This window comes from Zootoca vivipara, chromosome 3, assembly GCF_963506605.1.
Source record: "Zootoca vivipara chromosome 3, rZooViv1.1, whole genome shotgun sequence".
In the NCBI taxonomy this organism is placed as follows: Eukaryota; Metazoa; Chordata; class Lepidosauria; order Squamata; family Lacertidae; genus Zootoca; species Zootoca vivipara.
The window spans coordinates 1,254,542-1,274,598 of NC_083278.1; the positions used below are offsets into that span (position 1 = coordinate 1,254,542).

At 44.9% G+C, this 20,057-nt stretch overlaps 1 protein-coding gene across 1 annotated transcript in view; it reads right to left on the reverse strand.

Annotated features, from left to right (window-relative positions):
- The window catches only part of TFAP2D (transcription factor AP-2 delta), a 41,730-nt gene that overhangs the window by 11,149 nt on the left and 10,524 nt on the right, over window positions 1-20,057 (reverse strand). Inside the window, exons 4-5 of the mRNA XM_035110726.2 lie at window positions 4,822-4,987; window positions 2,353-2,471 (exon numbers count right to left, since the gene is read on the reverse strand). Of these exons, the coding sequence (XP_034966617.1) occupies window positions 2,353-2,471; window positions 4,822-4,987 (285 nt within the window). The remainder of the gene's footprint in view (window positions 1-2,352; window positions 2,472-4,821; window positions 4,988-20,057) is intronic.

The following is a 20,057-nucleotide window of genomic DNA, read 5'->3' on the forward strand; positions in this document are numbered from 1 at the left end:
GCTCAGTCAACACCTCCTGGTGTGTACACAGACAGAAATTGAACTGATTCATAGAAGTTGGAAGGGATTCCGAGGATCATCTAGTCAAAGGATCATCATGTCAAAGTGCAAGTAGATAAAAGGATCATCATGTCAAAGTGCAAGTAGATAAAAAGGTACCACTCTGGCAGGAAGGTAAATGGTGTCACTGGTGTCACTGGTCTGGTTTTGGCAGAAGCGGCTTAGTCATGCTGGCCACATGACCCGGAAAAACTGTCCGTGGACAAACGTTGGCTCCCTCAGCCAGTAAAGCGAGATGAGCGCCACAACCCCAGAGTCGTTCGCGACTAGACTTAACTGTCAGGGGTCCTTTACCTTTTTAGTACCTCTGGTGGGGGATACGTTCCACCTTTGTTCCCCACCCTGCTCTCAGCTCACCCCTGTGGCTCCCAGAAACTGTCAGCATGCAACACCAGCCATACCCCAGGAATGGCTTTGACTAGCCAGCTAAACCAGGTGAAGGCAGCCGATGGGTCTCAAACCTTCGATGAGTTAGGGACTTTCCCAGCATGTGAAGATAGGCTCGGGCTAATAGTGGGTCCAATGGTCAAGGAGGAAGTTGTATTGCCAGATCAGATATGGCCAGTAGGCGGTGCTTCCTGGTTTCAACGTTTAAAGTTTGCATTGTAATATGCAAATATATGGATATTTAATCAATTAATTCATTGATTATGTGTTCAGCTATAAAACATGTAGCCAGATAAAAGCCCTAAGATGGACAAAAGATCAAGGGTAGGTATTTGACACATAATTCTGATTAATTTTGTGTTGCTTGTTTAGAAACAGAATTTTTATACAGAATTTTATAGTTTCATTGGGCTCAATTGGATAACTGTGGAGTAGCTAAAACTGGAGTAGCTAAAACATCAGGAGGACATATCACACTTAGCTACAGATATTAATTTTAGAGACAATTTGCTTCCCTCGCCCCATCCCTTTAGAGGACAAAACACATATTTTCAACAAACAGGTCAACATAATGTGTCTCTTTTGGCTGTTTAATGGGCACTACCATATCCTCAGCTCGTCTCCCCTTCTCCTCCTACTCTGTAGCCTTTGTTTTCACAGCCTTCATTCTTCTGTCTTCTCACGGGGATGGAAAAGCAACCTATTTCTCTTTCTCTCCCCACCCCCAATTCCTTAAACAGGTAATGCTGCAGGAGTGCTGATCATTATGCAGGTAAAGCCAGAGAGGAGAGAAAAGCAAATCCATGGATAAGCTTCCTCCTAGGACTGTTGTTTTCAGCTTTCACTTGAGATAGGAGCATCCCTCAGTCTTGGGGAAGCCCAGGAGAGCTCCATGCGGCTCCTTGCACCTGCCAGCTGAAGCCTGTCAAGGTGCACAACCTGGTCCCTCCAGTGGGGCCTTCCAGAAATCTCTGCCTTAGCCCGGCAAACTGTCCTTTTCAATTTTGCAAAGCTCCCTGGACAATTGTCAAGCAATACAGAAAAAGTCTTGCTTGTTCAGCACCAGCTCTAGCTGTAAATAAAACAGCCTGTGCCCCAGATTACAGTGAAAACAACGAACAGAGCAGCATGGCTGTTCTTGCAATCAGCACTGTGTGTTGGATCCTCTGAGCAGAGTTGCTGTGGCATTTCAAGATGGCTGTGCCAACAGATTAAAGGCAGTCCCTTCCACTAAAATCCCACCATGGGCCCACCAGTCCTCCTGCTCTTGTCTACTCTGATTGACAACAGCTGGTCAAAGCTTGAGCCTAAGTGTATTTGGGCTGACCATCAATTACAGTACGAATTACAGTACAGTGGCAAATGGAGCAAGTTTCCTGGACTTTGCTGCAGGAGTCCCTGGTTTTTAAACCCATCTCCTTAAAACTCCATGTTAGGCTCTTGCCTTCTCAGGCGGAGTCAGTCTGCTCTGTCTCTTGCACAGTCGCCAGGTCAAGTCCCTGTTGGGGCTTTTACAGCTTAAAAGGAAGAGGGGCTGTACCACCTGCTGATTGTAGAATACACACTTGGCATGCAGAAGGTTCTGAGTTCAATTCCTAATCTCTCCAAATAGAACTCTTCTCTGGAATCCTTGAGAGCTGCTGTTGAGTTGGATGGACAAATGACGTGACTCAGCGTAAGACAGCTTTCTGTGTTCGTTACTTAAATAGTCTTCCACCTTGTCACTATCTCAGGGCAGGTGCCTCATTGAGATGTTGGAAACAAAGCATGGAAACTTCAGAAACAACAGTTGTCATTCATTGCTAGTAGGAAAAAATGTAACTGTAACATGCTAGAACTAAAACCACTTCAAAAATTCAAGAAGGCAATGAGTAAGTATTTGTATCATGATATTACAAAGCATACCTTCTACTAAGGATGTTAGGAGGGTGACATTTGCTGCTTTCCTTCTCCCTGCAGGCAGATTGAGCCCCAGTCTGTCCAATTTTTCTCTTAAGCAGCGTCCTCCATTCTTGGATTTTGCTCTGTCAGTGAAAGGGGAGGGAATGGAAATGCAAAGATTCATTGTTATCCTTTCCCAGTTTTTCTTACTTAAGATAATTCCTCAAATGTGTATCTAAGAGCTGCATGTTCCCAATTTGCAGTACAAGGCCCTCCTCAGCAGGAATTGATAGGTACTCTCAGCAGCTGGAGCTAGTAAATGAGAAGAATGGTGTTGCTAAGGGCTAAATGGCATGTTAAGTGGGGGAGCCATGACTTGAGGTTGCTTTCTTTCCCCACAGGAACCATTGTGAGTAGCAATTGAATCAGTGCCATAGTGTACATGAGTGTGCATGGGGCTAACCTTTCCCCACAAATTGATTTCATGGTGCAGATCACTTAGTGGGGCTTCCAAAAAATTCCCTCAACCAAATTTCTCCCCAGATTTTGGAGTTTTGAATGATCAGGTCTTGTTTCCAAAGTGAAACTGACACATTTGATTTTTCTCCCCATTGTTCCTTTTTGTTTTTCAGATTTGTACAACACACTTTGCACACACACAGCCTGTTCCTTCAGCTTATTTGCATGCCTTCTCTTCTGCATCACAGATGTGCAGATGCTATGTGCATTGATAAAATACATCAACAAAACAAATGCGATATGATAGCACCTACAATTCTAATAGAATGCTTTTTTTGTGTGCCGTGTTTGACCAATCTATGACAGCAAATGGGCACACTGGAAAGAAACTTGATGCAGTCATATCAAGATAGTTTTGGGGGCAGTGTGCTTTATAAATGCATTAATGGGCACTGGTAACAAAAGCCGAGATGATACAAATGAATGAGGGGGAAAAGGCTGTCCCAAATTCCAAATTAAATTTTACAAATGCCTCTAGTTAATCTGGATTCAGGAAAAGTGAAATTTGGAGCACAGCAAACCAGAGAAACAAATAAAGCAAGAGAACGAACAGAGGAAATCCTATCACCTCTAAAACCACTCCTCTGAAAGGGACATTAGGTGGGAAACTGAAAGCATGCAGGTACAATAGGAGTAAAAGCTGAGGTTTCTGACGCACTGGCATTCTCTCTTGACTTATACTTAGAAAGTAGTGTTACAAAAATAGTCCTGTTCCTCTCTCAGATTTATGGGTTTCAGAAGGGACCCCCTGAATGATTCTAGTAAAAATGAAGAAAATGAATGACTTTGATTCTATTAACAGAGCTTTGCACCAAGAAGAGCAAGAATCTTCCCACCCTTCACCAATTTAATTACTCCATGGCTTTTGCTATTAACTACATATTTTGTTTTGTGATTAATTTGAGAAAGTCACATTTCTTTGGTCATTTTTTTCATGCAAAGTCATTTTGTTTCAACACTCGTGTTTGTCTCCCCCTTCAATGAAGCTTGTAACTCCCCTGCCCCTATCATCTGGGTCAACAGTCATCACAGAGCTGATTTTGGAGCCTGCTCCTTGTGACTGCCACTTCATTTTCCCAGAATGCCCCAGATGTTCTATTGTTCTGTGGGCTTTCTTGCAGGAGGAGCGGCATAAATTAATGGTGGTCACCGCTAGGAATGACCATCATGTGAATCAGCTGTCATTTCTCTCCCAAATATATTGAGGTGATGCATCATCTAAGCCAGGCTTCCTCAAACTCAGCCCTCCAGATGTTTTTTGGCCTACAACTCCCATGATCCCTAGCTAGCAGGACCAGTGGTCAGGGATGGTGGGAATTGTAGTCTCAAAACATCTGGAGGGCCGAGTTTGAGGTAGCCTGATCTAAGCACTGTGGAGAAAATAAAAGGTAGAGTGGCCATTGAAACATTGGGTATAAGTGTGGTAACAAAAGCTGAGCCCATTCATGCCCATTCATTATTTAATGCATTCATTCTGAAACAAATGAAAATTTAACCAAATGAACTCCATTTTATATACATTCCATAGAGATGATGCCTAGCTGGTGTTTGGGAGAGGAAGGATGTTGTTTCTATTTTATTTTTAGACACAAAAGTTGTCTAACAGATAAAACCACACCAACAATTAAAATGCTGCAACAAAAAGCTGCTTCTGTTTCCTCTATTATTTCTGGTCTTCCTTGTTGAGGCAATCATTTTTTTGATGTTGCTGTCAGTCAGAGGGACAGATCCAGGTGAAGTAATCACTTCAGGAAACAGATTCCAGAGGAGGCACAATTTCTCTGCCTCTGATCAATCTGTCTCAGTGTTCCCTTTTCCATGAAGAGCCTGAGGTACAAAAAGGTCTGAAGAAATCATCTCTTATAAGCCTAGCCAAGCTGAGCAGGCGCAATGACATGCCATCTAAGGCCCCGCTGAGTCCAACTCAAGCGTCCCTATATCTTCCCCATGCAGTTGCACACAGCTTTCCCTTACCTTCTCAAAATCCCTCCTAAAAGAGAGGCATTGAGGCATTCTGGTGGGGACAAGCGTCTCTTCACTTCTGCGATGGTCACTTTGTATTTGGAAGTGGAGCTGAGTAAAGATAGACGGCCAGGAACCGAGCAAAAGAGGTCTGTGGGATTGACTACACACGTGCCGCCTGGAAAGGTATACATGACATGCGTTAGGGGGAGGCTCAGAGCAGGAGATATCAGGATGAAATGTTCTTGGAACACATTTGAGGGAAAGTTTTGCTTAATGCTGGAATTATGCCTGAATGGGGGATGGGAGCACAAGTAAGGTCCGTGGGGCCAAGCACACCAGCCCTGCTGGCCAACACTCACCTGTGTGCTTGCCCTGCCTGTTCCATCCCTGATCTCCCTGTATTGAGTGGGAAGGTAGGGAAGGGAATTCTAAGCACATTTGATTGAACACACTGAGAAGTCTCCTTGGAATAATGCAAGGTTCTCAGTTACAGGGAAGTTTCTAAGCACATTCGGCTAAATGCACTTATAAATCTCCTTTAGACTTTCCATCCCCAAGACTGATGGGGATGGAACTGACATGCAATCACTTTCCATGGGTTGATCATTTTAATGCCTAAAATCATATTTATGTCTCTCCCAGTTCTGTCCATTTTAAAAGCACAATTTCATAGCAGAACTTGTTATTGTTTTTTTTAAAAAAAAAAGTACCCCCAAAACTATAGCAAACAAAGAATTTGTACAACATGTAAGAACTTCAAATAGCTAGTCACAACAGGCTATTTGCAACTAATTACAATGATTTCTTCCATTTTTATATTTTTGGTTCTGGAGGATCTCTTCTTCTCCCAGGAAAATATTTTTTGCATATTTATTTCAGGCTTTTTGTTCTGTGATTTCTTCCCAGAACTGCCACTTGCAACTGTGACCTGACCTCTGGCATGATAGTGATACTTAGGCATCATCACTACTACAGCTGCAATTCTTGGAATATATCGCTTCAGACAGAGGATTGCACAAATACTGTATATCCTTCCCTGTACATAGGCAATTAGATGTCAGGGAGAAGGTTTCTAGCATTGTATTTTTCTATGCATGTATCTTCCCCAATAAAAGCATTCAAGCACGTTTTCTGCAGTCTGAAGAGGGGCTCTCTTCCCACAGTAGCTGCTGTTTGTGTAGCCTAAGTTTTGCAGTGGTAAAAATCATTAAAACAGGTTTAAAATGCTATTTGTATTCTATATTAGCATGCAGTAGATGTTTAGATTATTGCAAGTGATACATACACAAGTGATTTACCAAAGGGTACTTGGGAAGGACAATGACAACAATCCAGGCAACTAACATGTATCAGTATTTGTATCATGTACATTCCGCTTTTTATTACATTTATAGAAGTTAACATTATTCTTTGAAGCAGAGTTTATAGCAATTATATTCCATGGACTTACACAAGGCAATGGCACACTTGAAAATATTTGCAATGTCCCCAGACATTGTTGTAGTCTATGCCTTCCCCTTTTTTTACATTTTGTTTTCACAATTTCTAAGTCATGATTTCTGTATTTATGCCTAGTGCATTCAAGTGGTTAATCACGATTTCTCCCTAATAAAAGCTAGTCCCTCAATATCTCCATTGCATTGTGAGGAAAAAGAACAACATGTGGGATGTGCTGAGAGAAGCAACCCATGGCTTGATTTGCAGTGACTGGTATAGAGAACTGGGTGAGGCCTCCATTGCAGTGGTGTCTCCAAGGGCACTTCTTTCGTTTCTTCCATATAAGTGAAAGGGAAATGTAAGGTCTGCTCTTGAAGGCAAACCTATCCTCCCGCACTCACAGTGGGTGCCTCAACCCTCACAAACAGGGATCCCCTGGGAAGCAAAATGCCCCTCCACGCACAAAGTGTCCCTATTCTATTTATGGGCATAACAATTTGCCTGCCTGCCTGCCTGTCTTTATCTATGCCACTTTCCATATTTTCTGATTTCACCCTGCTTCCTGTGACAGAGACCACATACATATGCAGTTTACAAGGAGACAAGCTGCTTGCTTGTTTGCTGCTCAGGGGTCCCAGCAAAGGTCAACCCACTCTGTCACAATAAAAGGGGCTTCACTAGAAAATAGAGCTGTGTCTATATCTCTGTCGCTATCTAACTAGTGATTTTATAAATTGTCATTTAGGAGAAGAAGAAAAACCCCGAGGTCTCAAATTAAACGGCCAACAATGAAAGACCAACAAAATTCTGAAACTCAGTTATCTTAATGAATGTGAGTATTTTCAAAGGAAAACACAGGCTTCATAACTAGTAGAACTCTTAAGTGTGTGTGTGTGGGGGGGTGTATTTTATTTTTCAAAACTCTACCCCTGCCAAATTGCACCTTATGCTTTTTCACCTACATATAGCTTTGTTTTGAATAAATAACAGTCTTCCCATGTATCCAGATTTCAGTTCAGCAAGAGAATGTGTAAATGATGTTAATTATATTGGAAGGTACTATTTATTTCAGCTCTTGATATATTTGCTCGTAGGCAGGTAGAGAATTACCTGCAGCCATAGATCTTTATATTACAATGCAAGAGACAAATTAAGTCTACATTTTACAAACAATGAGGAAGTGCAGCAATGAAATATTAATATTTCTCTTTTGCAACCCAACCCATATGTGCACAAACAATTTGTGCTGAATAAATAATTGCTCCTTTAATAAGAAAACATTTTGTTCCCACCTGCTTTATCTTTTTCAGCACAGGCTATATCATTCAGCAAAATGCATCCACAGTACTCTTCTAAAATGAAACTGACTCAAAAAGCGATGCCTTGTAAAACAACACTGAGCAGAAACAATGGCCAGATCCAAAGAATTACTAACTTACGGTGCCCCTTGGGGATTTCAATGTACCCAGTGGGATTATTGACATTTTCTCCTGGAGTGACAGGCCCCAGCATGCCACATCTCAAAGTACTTTCGAAAGCCCTCACCGTTTTCAAAAGTGCTTTGCCTTGAGATATGAGCCACTGCTCTTTGACAAGCACAGGTCCAAATCAGCACTGGGCATGCAGAGCTAGCTGTATCCTTGGATCGTGGCCAATGAGGACAGGAGGGAGAAGGGGAAATGTAGTGGGAATGGAAAAGGCATTACTTATCCAGTGACATTCCCTTCATGGATCAATGCCTTGTCGTGGCGAAGGGGCTTGAATAACTCAGAGAAGCTATGAGCTATGCCAGTGATGAGCAACCTTTTGAGCTTGGTGTGTCAAAATTCGCCAAAAAACCGAGCATAACTCGCGTGGTGTGTCACTTTGAGAAAAACACACACCATAATTTCGCGATATTTATAGTTTAAATAACAAAAAATGTATAATTGTAATATATAACTGTATTTAATAAACCAAAAACTAATTATTTAACCAAACCAAACCAAAAACCCCTTATTTATCACAAAGTACCCAGAGTTGTTGAGCTTTTTGGGGGGAGCTGCTGACCAAAGTTTTGAAGGTTTTTTGGGGGGTGCAAAAGTTGCTTTGCTTTTTTGGGGGGTGCCCCAAAGCTGCTGCACTTTGGGGGGGGGAGAGAACAGAAATAAATGACGAATAATACCTTCGCTGGAACTAACACACAGCACTGACATAGTCTGCCAAAGCGCCAAAAAACCCAGCACAGAACGGGTTAAAAATGAACGCTGTTACACCCAATCATAGTCTGCCAAAGCGCCGGGGGGGGGGGAAGCACAGAAAGGGTTACAAAACCAATCTCTGGCTACCAGCAACAACAACAACAAAAAAGGATCTGGGTTTTAAGAGCGGAGACAAGCTCTAGCAGAGACAAGCTGTAGGAGGAGTGGGAGAACAAATTGGGGGGGGGGACAAAACAACAACAGCATGAATGGGCTGGTGGGGCACATGCCAGCAGTGAGGGCTCTGTGTGTCACGTCTGACACGCGTGTCATAGGTTCGCCATCACTGAGCTATGCCATGCATAAGGGCAGGATGGTAAATGGAACTTCCCAGTGAAACATAATGAAGATATGAAGCAGGGTCTGCCCAAATTATGACTTAAACCTGCTGGGCAGGCTTCATGGGAAACCTCAGTGCACCGGTTGCACAGCCCACCCACTGAGCAAAGGGAAAGCCTGGCCCTGGAGGAAAGAGCCAGCAGCCAGTTCTTGAGCACCTTCAGGGGTGCTGCCCTCAGCTGACTCCTTGGTTTCTCCTCACCATCCTTGAGGTTTGGATGCCCGACTTCTCTTCTCTCAGTGTCCTTTGATACTACACTCTTCCCCACCATTCTTCCCTATCATGCTTAACATGCTTCCCTGGAGGCTTCCCAAGGTTGCCCACCACTACGGTAGGACCAGCCCTGATGGAGTGGGGCAAGTTCCATAACTACACATAAGTAGGCACTACTTTCCAGGATGAAATCGTAGGCACACAATACTTTTCTCCCTTCCAAAGAATTGAAGGTGGTATGATAGGAACACATTTTATTCCACTGCCATGACTGGTCAAGCGTTTGTTAGGGTGCCTAACTACAAAAGGGCAAAAACTGCTTTCCAGAATCAGCAATGGGATGGAAAATGTACATGGCTGCATTACGAGCCATGATGGCACTATGATGCTACTCCCAGGAGAAGAAAAGCTATCATTTGTCTCTAGTCTGACTATGGTGCACTGGAAGGATGTTTTGGAGAAACTTCTGTATTCTACTAATCCCACTCTTTATAAGCAGCATAATGTGGATTGAAAAGCTATATTCACATTAATGATCAAATTCCATGCCTAATTTTTCATGCTTTATGACCCGAAACATTCTCAGCTTCAAAAACTCTGGAATATGAGATGATTCTTAAACACCGTGTCCCAGTCATAGTACCTTAGAGCCAAACCATGAAGTGTCATGAAGCAGTTGCCTTGGGCAGCAGATTCCTGGGGCGATGCCTTTTCCACACCTCCTGTTTCTATTTATGTACACATTTTGAAACATCAAGTCATCACTAAGCATGGGGTGTGGGTTGGTGGAGTTTGTGTGTAATGTGGGAAAATATCCAGAATGGTATATGCCAATTGTCACCACTAAAGGCTGGAGTAACTACTATATACTAACAGCTGGAGCCAGAGAAGAAAGAACAAGCAGAGCTCTGCTCATGAAATGGGCCCTTTTTGGGCTCCCTTTCCATTGCAGCCCCTGATAACTCCAAAAGTCACGCCTCCTGGTCAAGAAGGAGGCTGAAGGGGTGGGGTGTTAATGGGATTTGGGGAGGAGCTACAACTTTAGATCTAAGCCTAACAACTCAGACAAAAAGGGCACCCTGCTAGAGCATAATTAGCAAGAAATATGGAGCAGAAAACCAGGTTTTATTTAGTCACTGAATTCACCATGGAATTCTGCATTCCTGTGGCAAATATCTCTGCCCTTTCCAGTATTAACTGTCTAGAATTCAAGTTGGTATTTACTGAAGAACAGTTTTTATAGTGACTTCTGGCACTTTGAATCTTTGTGATTGATGTTTCTATCCCTAACTGTGAAAGCTAGAACTATCTCCTTAAAAATAAATAAAAATGAAACCAATACTCTCCCATAATGGCATATGATTTCTTGGCTAATGAAGGTTTCAGTCTATACATTTTAAACAAGAAAAAAAATCACTCCATGAAGGAGCCATTCAACTATCTGCCCTATACTTCAGTTCTTGTCCAAGAAAACACCTTGGGAAGCAGGCGTTCAACTTTTATCCTAAAATCCTAGCTGGATTCAGAATTAGATTTCATCGACCTAGATGGGTTTTCTTTCATGACAACTGGATTTCACAACTATCCTATGCTAGCGACACTGAAACAAGTCTCATTGTGCTCGGTGGGGTTTACGCCCAGGAAAGTGTGGAAAAGGTTTGCAATCTTTTTTTTTAAAAAAAAAGGTGTTTCTAAAATATTTTAGAGCAAGCTTTGGCATAACACAAGGAAGAATTTGATGAAATGTGATGTCTAGGCTTGCAAGCAGGGCCGTCTTTACCTGGGGGTGCAAGGGGTGCAGGGCAAATCTATACCTACTGTATACCAGTCTCTCTCGATCAGTGGCAGCGAAAAGCAAAGGAGCGAAAGTCCTCGCCCCCCTCCTCCATTGCTCTGTTACTCAGCAGCATCAAATATCCCCGACGAGTCAGGAAACAAAAGCAGTTTTTTTCTGCTGCGATTCCCGCCCCCCCCCAAACTCTACAACCTCGAGTTTGCCCCCCCTAAAAAGGTCAACAACTTTGGCTTCCCCCTCCCCAGAAAAGCTCAATAAAAGTTAATTTGGGGACGGCTAAGCTAAATTTGGGGGTGCTGGGCAGATCTCTGTACCCTGGTGGCACATATGCTAAATACGGCCCTGCTTGCAAGCCTATGCACATGTTCTTGGGACTAGCCCTCACTGCTCTGTGAGGTCCCTTTCTGAGCAGAGGTAGATTTAGGAGAGTGCAGCTGGTTCCGCAGCACTGGGCAGCGAGCCTTGGGGGTGATGCAGGAAGCGCCACAACTGTGATTTAGAATGGAGTGTGAGAGGAAGGGGGTGCACCACATTTTGCTGTCGTGCAAGGTGCTGCTGAAATTTGAGACCCCAAGTTTCACCACTGTTCATTCATGACATGAGACCGCAGGAAACCAACAGGGAACCGGGGCTGGCGTGTTCCCCCATTAAGCTTGCCCCATTAAGCTTGCGTCTCCTCCTAGATATCTATCCTAACAGGAAGGCCGCTAATTATCTCTGGCTAGGTTTTTCACAGGGTTTCAGGATTCCTGTAGCTGGTTCACTTACAGCCAAGGATTCCCCAAATCAGAAATCCGTCAGGGAAATGCCCGAGGTCGCCATCAAAAAAATTGGAAAAGAGATTGCAGCGGGTAGGGTGGCAGGCCCCTTCCCTGACCCCCCACTTCAAAACCTACACATCTCCCCTTTAGGCATTGTCCCCAAGAAGTCCCCGGGAGAATATCGGTTAATTCACAACCTTTCCTATCCAAAAGGGGGCTCCCTTAACAATGCGATACCACCCAAGTTATGCTCAGTCAAATATGCATCTTTTGATCAGGCAGTAAAGCTAGTTAGGGGACATGGGCCGGGTGCCCTCCTGGCAAAGTGTGACATTGAGTCCGCCTTCCGGCTCTTGCCAGTTCATCCTAGGGATTTTCATTTATTAGGTTTCAAGTTCCAAGGAAATTTTTACTATGACAAGGCCATGCCGATGGGTTGTTCGGTTTCCTGTGCTGCATTTGAGACCTTCAGCACCTTCCTGAAATGGGCCCTGTGTTTTAGGACCGGCCTGTCAGGGGTGTGTCATTATTTGGATGATTATTTACTTGTGGGTAAACCAGACACAGCAGAATGTGCTTTTCTTTTAAATGCATTTGCGTCCCTAGCTCATGAATTAGGCGTTCCCCTGGCTGATAAAACGGAGGGTCCAGTTCACTCCCTCACCTTTCTTGGCATTGAGCTAGATACCATTTCTCAGTCTTCCCGCCTTCCCCGAGATAAAATCCGCGCCCTTAGTGATACCATACGTGAGGTCCTTCCACTTAAAAAGCTTACCCTTAGGCAGATCCAATCCCTCCTTGGCCATCTTAATTTCGCGTGTAGGGTAGTCTCCCCTGGCCGCCCCTTTTGCTCGCGGCTGTCTAGATTGTCCGCCGGCCTCAAGCTGCCTCATCACAGGGTCCGCCTCCCAAAGTCCGTCAAAGCAGATTTGGAAATGTGGTTAAAATTCTTGGAGCATTATAATGGTATCTCATTGTGGCAGGACACCTTGACGTTACATGCAGACTTTCAGGTCCAATCTGATGCGGCGGGGTCCCTTGGGTTCGGCGTCTACTTCCGAGGGCGCTGGTGCGCTCAGCGTTGGCCAAAGAGCTGGCAAGGCAAGGCCATCACTAGGGATCTCACTTTTCTTGAGTTTTTCCCAATAGTGGTCGCAGTGCACCTGTGGACAGCCGAATTCCGGAACCGCCGGGTTTGCTTCAGGACCGACAATCAAGCTGTGGTAAACGTATTGGCCAAGCAGTCCTCACGTTCTGATAGGGTTTCCAGTCTGCTGCGCTCATTTGTGCTGCTCTGCCTAGAGTGTAACATACTGTTTTCGGCCAAGTTTGTGCCCGGGATAAAGAATGACATAGCGGATGCTTTATCTCGATTTCAGATGGACCGCTTCCGGTCACTGGCACCTCTAGCTCAGCAGTGGCCAGAACCCTTCCCGGACCACCTCTGGAGCCTTGGAAACGCAACGTGATTAAGGGAGTATTGGCCTCCGTGGCCCCTTCTACCCTCCGTTCTTACAACCAAATCTGGGGTAACTTTTTGGATTACCGGTGCAAAGTTCTAGCCCTTGCACATAATATCCCACCGACTACAGATCACGTTTTACAATATTTGGAGCATCAGTACACTTTGGGGCGGGCAGCAAAAACTTTAAAAATACACACAGCTGCAATTACTTTCTTCAGTAAGTCTATGTTCTCCTTGGACCCTTGTGCGGACTTCATCGTCCACAGGGCAATTGACGGTTGGGGCAGGCTTCAGCCCAAAAAAGCCGAAGGGCGTAGGCCAATAACTTATGAATTGCTCTGCCTGGTTCGCCAAAAGTTAAGGTCGATTTGTTGGTCTAGATACGAGGCACGTTTATTCTCTGCAGCTTATGCCATCTCCTTCTTTGGGGCCCTCAGGGTTGGAGAGATAGTAGTGGAAAAGCACTCAGACAATGAATATCGTGGCCTTTTGAATGACATTCAGTTGTCCAGCGCAGAACTGTTAGTACATATCCGCAGTTCGAAAACTGATCAGCGTGGCAAGGGTGCCTGGTTAAAGTTAACAGCTTCTGAACATCGAGGTCCATGTCCTGTGAAGGACACTAGGCGTTATCTGTGCCTGAGACCTGCTGGCGCTGGCCCACTATTTATTCATGAGGACGGTTCCCGGCTGATGAGGCACCAATTCACGCGGGTCTTGCGTATGGCAATCGACGCATGCGGCTTTCCAGCAAAAGAATATGCCGCACATTCTTTTAGGATAGGGGCTGCCACCTCTGCAGCACATTTAGGCCTCCCTACAGACAGGATCAAGGAATTGGGCCGTTGGAAGTCGAACGCCTATAAGGGGTACATTCGTAAGGATCTTTAGCTGGCAGCCACTTACCCCCCCCCTCTCCTCCCTTCATTCCACAGCTTCACCTTCAGTACGAGTCTGGATTTGTGGGCACAGCATCGTGCACTGGGCACGAGTGCGGGCGTGCGATCAGGGCCTTGGCAACAACCTGGGTTTGCCGGCTGACGTGTGCGTTTCCTGGATCTCAAGGCGTGGGATGCGTTGGGAAGAGCTGATGCCTGCTGTGACAGCTCGAGCTGCTGCTTGCGGTCCCCCTGATGTCCTCATTATCCAGCTGGGGGAAAATGATCTTGCATACAGAAAGAGCATGGACTTATTGCTCCATATAAAGAAGGACTTTGATGGACTTACTGCCTTGTTCCCTGCTACTACCTTGTTTTGGTCCACACTGCTCAAGAGGAGAGTGTGGAGCGACAGTCATAACCCACGGGCCTTGGAAAAATCCAGGAAACTGCTGAATCGTGTTTTGGCACGCAAACTGCGTAGCATGGAGGGCAATGTTGTGGAGCACCCTGAAATCAAGTTCAGTGAGGCGGCTCTCTACCGTGATGATGGCGTGCATCTTTCAGATCAAGGAAACGACATCTGGCTGGCTGATATCACACGAAGCATTAGGGCTTGGTTACAGCGGTGAGGGTATTGGCGGCGAGCCCCTTTTGGGCTCGGGTGGCAGTAGGCATTGGAATATGGAGTTGTCTGGTGTGTTTGAGGACTGGTTGTGGCCATCATCCAAACCTCCTCATATAGGGGTATCCCCTTAAGGGATCCGGCGGTCGTGGATCCCGTCCGACGCCCTGCGGGTGGCTAGGGCCATGGCACAACCCCGGTGGCACCAGGGGGAGCTTTCAGTTGTATTTGCATCAACAGGCTCCTCCCTTGGGGTGTTAACCTGATATGACCCCCCGCCGAGCGGGGTGGAGTCACGCTTGCTAGGGAGTCCAATGCCTAAGCCAATACCTCTCACTTGCTTTAACCAATAAAGTTGTGGCCTTATTCTACCCATTAACCTTAATACCACGTGTCACTGTGTCTTTATTTCTTGCGGGGGGCGGGTCCTCGAACCGCAATATGCTTTTTGAGATAGGGTGACCTTGAATACAAACATTCTAAATTATCACCCTAACATGTGCCAGCACTACAGCACTGCAGGTATCATTGGTAAGTGTTTATGTGCTGGTACAGCAAACTGCATAATAACTGCTAACCTGGGCCACAATAAAGAGGTCTTTTCTTAGTGTGCCCAAAAGTTTAATATAGGCTTAAAAAACCGACACCTTTCTTGGAATGACAAACATATTGACCAACATTTTTTTTGTAAGCACACTTTCCACCTACCAGGAGCTGTAAGTTTCTCACAGATAAAGAATCATAGAATTGTAGAGTTGGAAGGGACCCTGAGGGTCATCTAGCCCAACCCTCTGCAATGCAGGAATCTCAACTAAGGCATCCATAACAGATGGATGCTTAAAAACCTCCAAAGAGTCTATAACCTCCTAAGGGAGTATGTTCCATGGTCTAACAGCTCTTACTATCAGAAAGTTCTTCCCAGTTTTGAGTCAGAATCTCCTTTCTTGTAAGCAGAACTCCACTGGTTCTGTTCCTACCCTCTGGAGCAGCAGAAAACAAGCTTTTCCATCCTCCATTATTGGAAATAACAGAGAAAAAAGGGGAAGTTCCAGGCTAGTTAAGATTGGGCTGCTATTTGGAAGTTCAATTGAAAACAATGTGCCACAGAATACAACAGGAATACATGGACATAGCCAGGCTATGTTGGGGGAGGCAGAACTGAGCAATTGGTCAGTTAGTTAAGTATTTCTATTTATTTACTTGATGGGGGGGACAGCTGCCCCCTAGCACCCCCCTGGCTACATTCACACAGGAATGTGGCAAGTGCCTTGCACCAAATTAGGAGGTGTGCCCACCTAGCTAGCAGTTGTCCAGGTCCCAGGCAGAGGTCATTTCACATGTCAGCTTCTAATTTCAATCTGAGATGCCTGTCAGGATAGACAGTGCTGGGCTAGATGGATAAATAGCCCATCCATTCATATGGATTTTCAAGGGTAAGGGCTTTGTTTTTGTTTTTAAACATTTGTGGGGTTAGGAGCATAGCTGTCAAGTTCTCCCTTTTTTAAGGGAAATTCCCTTATGCTGAATAGGCTTCCTCGTGAGAAAAGGGAAAACTTGACAGCTATGGTTAGGAGTGGTAGAAAAATTGCCACTTGAAACAGTGTTGTTGTTGTTTTTTAAAAAAAAACCCTCTGTTTCTCATTCCATTGTCACAATATCCATGCATTCTACTCATCTATGCTTAAACTTCCATGCAGATCCGGCTGAAAACATCATGCTGCCTATTTGACCATCCAAATCTGTCCCCCTGCAGAGGACTGTGGAAATCATAGGAGCAGCTCCTATTCTGTGCATTTTTTATTTTATTTTTTTACAAAACTGTGAGTTGTGTGTTGGGGGGGTCTCTATCCAATTCTCTTAATGTTCTGAGGGGTTGTTCCTCCAAAATTCCAATTTAACGAGGGGAATTTTAAAAACCTTTTGCTGGGACTGGAAAATGCACAATTTGCCTCCACTTTCAGTTCCTACCGTACAGTTCATGGTCATGATCTTCCCCATCTACTTTATGAATACAGTATACAGTACACATAACTGTGTAGAAAACATTGCAGAAAAGCAACCCTGAAGTTGTCGTTCCATGATTGTATTGAGATTCTTTTTGTGCAGTTTCACTGGTGTGCATAAACGTGCTCCTTTTCATTAGTAAAAGATTGCACAAAGGAAAATCAATACAACTGTGTGTACAATTCTATCAATGCAATTAATTAATGCACACACACACACACACACACACACACACACACAAGCATGCATTGGTAATGCAGGACAGAGTGAAGACATGAAGGAACTTAAGCAAATCATGGACCCACAGCACTGTATAGAAAATTTGGGAACAAAAAAGTGGACAAATGGAGGGCTCTGAATACATTGATTCTCTTTCAAAAACAAGCCCGCACAATTCAGAATGCCAAGAAAATTTAGAGGAGGAATATTTTGGAAGTACCTCTAATTCAAGCACATGAGTGATCAGCCATGTCTCTACCCCACAAGACAAAGACCCCAAAAAATGCATATTTGCTGCCATGTAACATGAAGCAGCACATAGAGTGAAGAAGCATCCTTAATTCCACCACCTTTAGGACTGGAATAAAGTTAGCATAGCCTCAGTATTTCAGTTGGATTGCATTAACTCTCTAGCAGTTTATAACCTCTCATTGCAGAATTGATCTGAGTTGCATTAGTTTTGTAGAAACCAAGTAACACCTCTGTCATAAACTCATTCCTTAACACACAAATTCCCAAAGGCCTTCATCCCACACAATTGCAATCGTGAAAAAGTTACTGGTACCTACACCTCAGTCTTATGGAAACTACAGCCCCTTGCCTATGATGGGGTGGGCAAAGAAGGAATCTCCAGTAAGCAAGGTTTACTTTGGAGTAAACTTTGATGCTTGTCTGTGTATTTCATCTCCCTAGGTAAGTACTAGGATTTAGCACGCCCAACTTCCTCTGGATTTCCCCCATGCAGTGGGACTTGTAGATATTGCGTTTGGGACTGCAGCCCTATTCTTACTTGGCCAAAGAAAGCAACACAGCCCACCCAACCTGTTACATCTAAACGTTTGTGTGGGGATTACACGAGGAAATTGTGCAGGCATGTGTGGGAATGACTGAGATCTGGTGCTGGCAAGCCACACCGATCTGCGAGAGTGTGGGCATTAGCGCGGCAAACCGGCTAATGTCAGAATGGGAAACACGTGAAGGAGGACAGGTCAGAGGCTCAGGTCAGCAGGGCAACAGGTCACAACAGAGCTAGAAGGATCAAGAAGGATCTGGATGGAACTGGATGAATCAGGACAAACCAGATGGGTCAAGCCAAGGAGGGCAACACAATGGGAACTAGGAGGGGGTGTTTACAGAGTGACATGTGCTTGGAGCATGGACAGAGGGCATGGCAAAACAACACGTGGGCTATGGAGGATGTCTTAGGGAGTGACCGGGTGTGACGTTACAGGAAACATCACCTTGTATGGGACTGCACTGCTGTAATTGGCTAGAAGTTACACTGTCGTTGTAATGATTAACTGTCATCCTGAGCTTTCAATAAAAGGAAGCGCTCGAGCTCTGCTCTTGGTCGCCTTCCCATTGAGTTCAACCTGCCTCGAGTCGTGTCGTCTTTGCCCCAGACAACACGTTTGGAATGAGGCGGGTTTGCATCCCTGCTTGGGAAGGCCCTTATTGGAGCCAACCGTGAACCCAACCCAAGAGAAGACCGATTCAACTCAGCCTGCCACCATTCGGGAGCAATCCCCCAAAACACAGCAGGGCTTTCTTCAAGGAAGGCATGCAAAGGATCGGGCTGTGCTCCTATGGTGAGCAACGCAAGGGGATTGCTGTGACGTGCTTCTGAACCGAAGGGGCTTCCCAACGCTTGAGCACAGCCATGGAAGTGAATGGGGGAAATGGTTTGAAATCCTAATACTCCCTCGTTTGGGGCGGGATTTCCCAAGACGCTCCCGTGACCCGCGTGTCCCAAGCCCAGGCAACTGTTCAGATACTCGGCTGCTAATTTTTCAGCCAAGCCAAGCAACCCTCCCCCCCCGCCGCCCCCGCAAGCTGTACCCTCTTAAAACCCAGCCGGGCTTATTCCAGCCGCTCCCTCCTTTGCCTGGGCGCGTTTCTTGCGGCTTCCTTCATGAACCAGTCAGGCTTTTCCCCCACACCCCGCCTCACGTCTCTCCTTTCCTGCCCCCCTTCCTCTCTTTTTATTGTTGTGACTCCATTTGAAACCAGCTCGGCTGGAACTATTAATTAAACAAGCGCATTAGGGCTTTTAAATGGGACTCAATTTGCTTCCTGGGAAAAAAAAAAGAGAGAAAAGAGACAGCAGCGTTAATGACAATACATTAAGGGCAAATTATACGTATTATGGGATTATCAAGATTTGGCCAGATAAGAGCTAAAGAGTGGGGAGGGAATTGGAATCTAAGGGGGCCGAGAGAGAACGGCTGGCAAGCAAGCCAGCCTCGTCCGGTCTCCTCCTCAGGTTGCTTTCTCAGAGACCGGGACACTAGCTCGGCATAGTTACGCGCGCCTAAACCCCCGGATGCGCAACGGGTGGTGGGGGTTGTCGGAGGTGTTATAAGAATTCTAAGATGTCATAAATAAAATGAATGTTCATAAGTGCACAAGGTAAACACACATGATAAAAAAAACCCCACATGTCTGAAATAATATAGTACAGGAAAGAAATCCAAAAACCATCTGGATTCTTAATGACCCATACATTTCCTCTGCAGAAGGAAGTATATTGGGGGAAAAAAACCCTCTCTCAGTAGTTCTTTTCGCTTACAAATCCTTCAAATCTAGTGAAAAGAGAACATTTTGTGAATGAATAGCGGAGGTCTTGGGACAGTGGTTTCAGGAACTAAAGTATTTACCATTTAAAAGATGGCCCAGACTGGCCGAGGTGGGGCGATCAGGAAACATTATCGAGTATCTTGACAAACAGGAGACAAGCCACACTCAAATTTCTGTTGTAGACCGCCTCTTTTTGAGATGTGTTTAGGCAATTTCTAAATTGTTTAAAATCTGTTACACACCTTTGTCCGGGGTCCTCCTCTTCTCTGACCGATCATGGATTTAGGACTTAGGAGATACTAAAACCCCTTGAAGTCCGTGGGGCTTCCTTACTAAGGGTTTTAGGGGTTTGAAATGGAGGGAGAAGAAATTCATATTATTTGTTTTTACGTCAATATTTAAAGATGGAAAGAAAAGGGGTTGAGGACTAGAGCTAGGCGTAACTTGGAGTCGAGAGGAGAGAAGAACTCAGGGAGAGGAGGACTATGAGACGGTAGAGGCTTGTGGTGGATGAGGTCTAACAGAGAACATCCTTTCAAAAAGATTAACCTCTTGGACATGTTTCTGCTGGAATATGTACTGTTGTAAAATGTGTACACATTTTTTAAACCCACTCCCACCATAAAGACCCGTTTAAAAACAATAGTCAAATAGAATTCAACAGAACAGCTATAGTGAAGCAAAAATAACC